This window comes from Protopterus annectens, chromosome 4.part1, assembly GCF_019279795.1.
Source record: "Protopterus annectens isolate FY-2018-M chromosome 4.part1, PAN1.0, whole genome shotgun sequence".
Taxonomy (NCBI): Eukaryota; Metazoa; Chordata; order Ceratodontiformes; family Protopteridae; genus Protopterus; species Protopterus annectens.
In genome coordinates, this window is record NC_056734.1 from 914,121,947 (window position 1) to 914,128,781 (window position 6,835).

General features: G+C 37.0%; 1 protein-coding gene across 1 annotated transcript in view; it reads left to right on the forward strand.

Moving 5' to 3' along the window:
- LOC122801340 (receptor-type tyrosine-protein phosphatase eta-like) overlaps positions 1 to 2,703 on the forward strand; it is a 203,030-nt gene extending 200,327 nt beyond the window's left edge. The window contains exon 7 of the mRNA XM_044070880.1: positions 2,438 to 2,703. Coding sequence (XP_043926815.1) covers positions 2,438 to 2,703 — 266 coding nt within the window. The remainder of the gene's footprint in view (positions 1 to 2,437) is intronic.
- The last annotated feature ends 4,132 nt before the right edge of the window (positions 2,704 to 6,835 follow it).

Sequence of the window (6,835 nt, forward strand, 5' to 3'; positions counted from 1 at the left end):
GTGATAAATATCTGCCCATTCAACCTGTTCTATTTATAATGCAAAAGATAAATCATTTAGGATGTTACCTATGAGAACATTTTTCTGTATGCTGCAAACCCCATCCATGGTGGTGATATGCACATCTGCATCACTGCAAGGACTTCCAAAGTTCTAATATCTGTGCATGCAGGTTCCTCTGTATGCACAGACAAGGGCTGCCATCACTGCCTTTTGGTAACCACAGTGCTTGTTCTTGCAAAACTTGGATGGCAACCTGCTTTTTTTTTGTTTTGGGTCTCCACTCAAGCATAGGAAGATAAGCAATGCCAGCTAGGACTCGGAGCCACCATACCATCTCCCCATCTTATTAACAAGTCAGCACATTAATTCTTTGCATTAACTCAGGACTTAATATAAGAGTGCACCTTGCATAAGCATGTACTTTGTGATCAGTAAGAAGTGTAAATCTCTAATGAGTATATAACTGACTGACTGTAATGACCCATGAGTTATTAGGGACAGAGCAGTTTAAAAAGCAAAATCAGAGATGTTCTTTAACATCAGAGACAGTTGAAAGAGATCTGTGTGTCCTTGTGTGTGTTGGGGGGTGCTATGCTCAAGACTACTGGACAAAGCTGGGAGCACTCGATATTACCAGGAAGAATTTTTAAATATTCTAGTGCTGTCTCTGAATATGGAAAGGTTACCAGAAAGGTCCTCTTCATGTACACCTCTCAGTAACCTTTCCGAATACTGTTTTATGTCTCAGTTAGGATACACTGAGCAACTGTAGTAAAACCATCACATCTGTCACATGACAGATACACAACTGCCCTGCATGACAGTTTACTCAGATTAAAATACATTGGTGAAGTGGTAACAAATCTTTTTTAGAGTCCATTTGACATGATGAAATATTTTTTTCTAGGAAATGTACAAAAGTTTTATAGTAAGAAATACAGCCTTATGTTTTAGGGTGTGTTCTCTTGAGCCAGCTGTCCCTCTGTCTGTCCTCATGACATTGCTATCACTTCTTTTATGTGTATTGCTTTGATATTTCCTCCAACACTCACTTCAACATGATGAGGTTGTAGTTGTACTTAGACTGTATTAAAGTTGTAAAACAGTCTCCATAGTGGAGACACTTAATTCCTTCAAAGAATTGATGGAGGAAAAATGATTATAGCTATTTATATTCACTTCACACCTGAACACCAGGTTTGTATTCCTGCAGTATCTATTCTACACAAATACATCACTTCTGAAGGTGATACTCTGCACAGTTTAGGGCATGACAATCAGTACATCCCTATGCATACTACCTGTCACAGACCTAGTTCTTGGCCTCCCTATAAAATTAATCTGCAAGCTCCTTCTTTACCCTGTCCAGTCAGTCCTTATTGCCTAATCCTAGATACCCCAAACACAAACTGATGCTCGGTTTGTATACAGCATGGTCAGAGTGCAGTCATGTTAGAAAAGTCTTATTTCTCTCTAGCTTTTTAATTAATGAAATATTTGCCTTGTACATTTCAATATGCCTTTTAGGTATTTTGCTCTTGTGATATGTGCTATAAAGAAACACAAATACCTATTTAGAACAGAAGCATTAAAAAAACAAGGTGAGGCACTGGCTTTAAAACAGTTCATTGTAACATGATTTGACAATGTATGTTTGAGATAGATACTGGGATTCAAATGTGCAGGTTTTGGAAATAAAATGTTGAATCATAGAGGAGCCTTAGGTAATGTGGCAGAAACTCTGGATTGATAATGACACCTGATCGATACAGGTTGTTTTTAAGGAACATAAAAGGTAAGTGGATCACATCACTAAGTGCAATCTTGGGTATTGACTAGTACCTCTACTGTATTACATTGGGTAGAAACGGCTAGGCTTAAAATGTCCTCCGGGTCGATAGCCTAGTAATCTCGTATGATCCTATGATCAACAATGCATGTACAGAGCTGTTGAATTAGTCTATCAACTACATTCAGCACTTTAGCAATGGATGAGTAAATATCTCTCCGATAAAAGCATGACTAAATAAATAATTACAAAAAATTACTAAATAAATAATTACAAAAAATGACTAGATAAATATTGACAAAAAATGACTAAATAAATAATTACAAAAAATTAAATGATCTTACTATCCAGGGGAACAGAAGGTGAACCACTTTAGAATTATATTCAACTTCATTTCTAATAAAATGATGATGTTAAAAGAGTCTTATTGATTATAGGAGAGGAACAGAACTCAGTAATAGGCATAACTGAGAGAAAATGGAGTATGAATAAACATGCACTGATATACCCTATCTTATACCCTTCTTTCTTGATGTTATGATTTGTTGTCAGTATACACCATATATGTTGGTGTGAGGAAGAGTATGCTGATTAATACATTAATGAATAAATAAGTTTAACAGTCCATTCCTTCCTTTCCAACAGAACCAGCACAGGTACCCATCCTGTCTGTTACTTCTGCTACAACCTCTTCGATCTCCTTATCATGGGTTGCAGTACAAGGCAGCCAGATTACGTATAGACTACAGGCTGTTGGACCATCTAATTCATCCACTACAGTATCAACAACAAGTGCCACTTTGTCAGGACTTGTTTCTGGCTCCAGGTACAACATCAGCATCATAGCAGTGGCTGCAGACAACGTAACCTCATCAGATGCTGCTTCTGCTACTGCATATACAAGTAAGTAATAAATGAACAAGGCGACTGCTTGCAAGTAATAAAAGGTCTGATGTACGAGTGCATTCTTATGAAAAATAAGGGCTGTCAATCAGAAAACTGTAGACTAAAATGTTTATGACTTATAGATTCATAGGTAAATGTTATGCTATCAGACTGCTGACTATTATAAGTCTGGCTATTAACCAGAGGTTAGACACAAACCTTATACCTTTGGGGTAAAGATCTTAAATATTATGCTAACCCCTCCTTCTCTTTAAGTCAAGCCAGTTCTATGGAATATGCATACACTAGTTACCTACAGTCTTATGACTAACGTTAGAAGAAATAATCGGGCAATGTGACTAACTTTTATTGAAAAATAAGAAGAAATTACTGTTTTTAAAGTTATGTTGCTCAATATTGCAACTAATAATATCAAAGTACTTTCCTCAAAAATAAACTTTATGCAAAAGAATTAAATTGTAAAATATTCTGCAATAAAGACTTCTTATACCATGTCTTTGCCTTACATAAATAAATATTTTTTTCCATTTCTCTTTTATATGATAAACAGTAAATACTTTTTTATCTACGGTCACTTATCCCCCATAAGCTGTTTTTAATCCTGATATTGACTGGTCTGCATTACTTTGATCTGTTACACTTGTTTGTGATACCAGGTGGATGTAATAGCAGCTGTGCTAAGACACTATGCTTCTTAAATACTTTGGATCTAGCAGTACCTTAATAAATTTCTCCTTCCCTCTTTAGTGTCTTTAGTACCAAATGCTCTGCATCTTTTTTAGTTATTAGTTTTCTTTTTTACCTGTGGAGATGTGCATTTACTTATCTTTCCTTATACGTCTGTCACTGTATTGGCATTCTCAGTTGTATTTATTTATGTAATTACATTTTCTAAACCAGTTAGCTGTTATTTACAAGATTTCTTCAATATTGCAGCATCAAGAAGAGCTGTATCAAGCAGATCAAGAGTAAAACTGTTAGAAATATAAGATAACACATGACAGACATCAGGCTTCATCAGTCTATTTTATGACACGCATGCAAACTGCTCATAGCTTCATTTAATGAAGTGCATGATTGAAATAATGTATTCAAGAGAATATATTGCATACATTTGATTGTGGTTGTTTACGAATAATAGCAAGTGAATATCTGTGTAAAAATCTTCTTATTATGTAACATTCCACAATCTGATGTCTCTTGCTACATATTACCTGATGCTTCACATGTAATACTTGCTTTTGATTTACTTTTATCAGTTTGTCAGCCAGATGAGTCTATAAGGCAGTGATGGCTATGAAGTACTGTCTGGTCAATTAGCTTGCTCCTGTTCATAAAGTGTACAGCTTTAGGTCGAAACAACCAGCCACAGAACAAAGGAATGCAGGATGAAATTCATCTGCACAACATATTTCAGCATTCAGAGATATGCATAATGTAAACAGGTTAGGGGCAGTTATAAGATACTGAAACATGAGCCAGAAAAAATAACTAAAGAAGCAAATAAAACTAGGACCAAATGTGATCAAATGCACAATTCACACAATTAAAATTAAATGAGACCACACATTACCATCAAAGCAAAAACCTCATTAAATATAATCTTAAAACAAAACAAAACACAGAGAAGATGTTGTAGGAACTACTAGCTGTAGACTCATGTAACATACTAAAACCCCATCAAACATTGCCACGCTGGTAAAGGAGGGGATACGCCTGGGCTGCTTACACTTCCTTTTAACTTATTAAAGCAGCAATACCTACAAAAGTACAAACCATAGCATTCAGCATGACAAACAATATTTTTTACAACCTAAAACCTACATACAATCCTAAGACATTAATGGGTCTATATTAAATTATTGAAGAGGCATTACAGCGAATGCCTCTTCGTCAACATGAAAAGAGCAAACTGTGAATTACACGAATGGACGAATCAGTGATTTTATTTCCCTAGGGAAAAAAAATGACATCTCACTAAAATAACTCAAAGTGGGGGGGGATTCACCCCCCCCCAAACTAAATATACCAATTTTGAGATTGCACTACAGTGGGAAAGGGGCAAATTTACGCTGATGGCTAAGCGATTTTTTTCACTAGGAAAAAAATTTCAGATTCGGACGTTCTAGTAATTCGCAGTTCACTCTTTTAATGTTGACAAAGAGGTATTCACTGTAATGCCTCTTCAATAATATGATATAGACCCGACATTAATGGAGTACAGACAGACAGTATTACCATTACTTGCTTTTCACACTATGTAAAATCACACCATTTCCTTTCATAAAAATGTGCTACATAGAAGCTATTTTTCACACCCTACATCACACATTATGCCAACTACACATTCATGTAATGTGCACAGATTGTAATCATAATTTAAGCTTTACACTTTAATTCAACCACTTTCACAATGTAGTCTCAGTAAGTATGGAAACATACTGTTTAATCAACAATCCATTCATCAACTCAAAAGTTTTCAAGTGCAACTAATTGGAGTGCTGTTCTGTCAGTTCAGGTGATAATCAAATGCCTCACAGACTTGGCAACAGTAATGTTTAACAATCAAGCAGCACATGTGCATTGTCTTCTCAGACTGCATCTGTTGTCTTCCCCTTCCTCACAGTAAAATATGTTTTTGAAGCTTCACTTATGAATGACTGGTGCATAATTATTCACAAAAAATATTGCTCAGTGACAACTGAGTAAGAAAATATTTACTCAGGAACCCACTTGAAATGATGAATATAAACATTTTTGTGAAGGCAGTCTCGATGAAAGATAATATTCCATCCTGTCTATATAAGTCCATGTTTTCACACAAAAGTGAAACAAAAAAAAAGGAATGCCCAGTAAATACATAGTGATCTTCTTTCAGAAAAATTAGCAAGTCCCTAATCTGTATGTCAAAAGCCATATTCTTGCCATTTCATCTCCTCAAAAAAAAAACACACCTCATTTAATATTCATTCCAAAAGACTGATTCTGTGACAACATAGGTTCATAAGTAGGTAGTAGGCTATTGCCCCAAGGGCCTAAGTAAGCCAAGCCAACAAGGTTTCCTGGTTTACGCCACCCAAGAAAGTTATTTTCCTGTGCCTCTGTCGAGCAGAAGTGATCCCCGGGGTGTATTTCCTTACGCCACCCAAGAAAGTTATTTTCCTGTGCCTCTGTCGAGCAGAGACACAGAAGTGATCCCCGGGGTGTATTTCCTATTTCCCATCCACTCATCAAGATTTTTCTTGAAGAGTGCTAATGAGGAACTTTGCTTGACATAGATGGGTAGCTTGTTCCAGAGTATGGGAAGTCTCTGGGACAGAAATCTATCCCTCCAGCATGTCCTGTTTATTGTGGTAACAAGGTTTGGGTCCCTAGAGCATGTAGCTTGGAGGGATTGGGATTTCTTTAGGTATAAAACTGAGGGTAATGCTACTCAGTGTTAGAAGTCTAAATCTCAAAATGCACTCACTCGAGGCACTCCTTAAAATGGAAAACATTGATATCTCTGCAGTGACTGAGACCTGGTTCAAGGCTCCAGAGAGAACCCCTGCACTACCAGACTATAACTCATACCACACTTTTCGGCCATGTAACCTGAACCGAAACACTAAAGGCGGAGGTGTGTCCATATTCATTAAGGATATCCACACCTCCAGGCTAGTTGTTCAGCATAATGCATACAAGGTTATCCAAGTACAACTAACTCTGGGCAAAACTGCAATCCAAATTGTAGCTTGCTACAGATCCCATACCATGCCCCAGAATTCCCATGAATCCTTTCTTCATGTACTTGAAAATATTAGGGTTCAACCAAACATCCTAATAATGGGCAACTTCAACTACCCCACCATTAACTGGGAAAACTACTCATGTAACAACACCTTAGCTCAACGCTTTCTGGAATTCATAAACTCCAATGCTCTGGATCAACCTATCCACACCCCCACCAAGGGCAACAATATCCTAGACCTAGTCAATACCAGCATGAGTGACCGGTGTTCCACACCTGAAGTCAACTCCTCATTGGACCGATCTGACCATAAGCTAAGCACCCTTGATATCCACATCCTGCCCCCACCCCCAGTAAGGAAATCATGGTAAAAAATTTCTCCAAAGCCAACTTCATGCTTCTTAAGA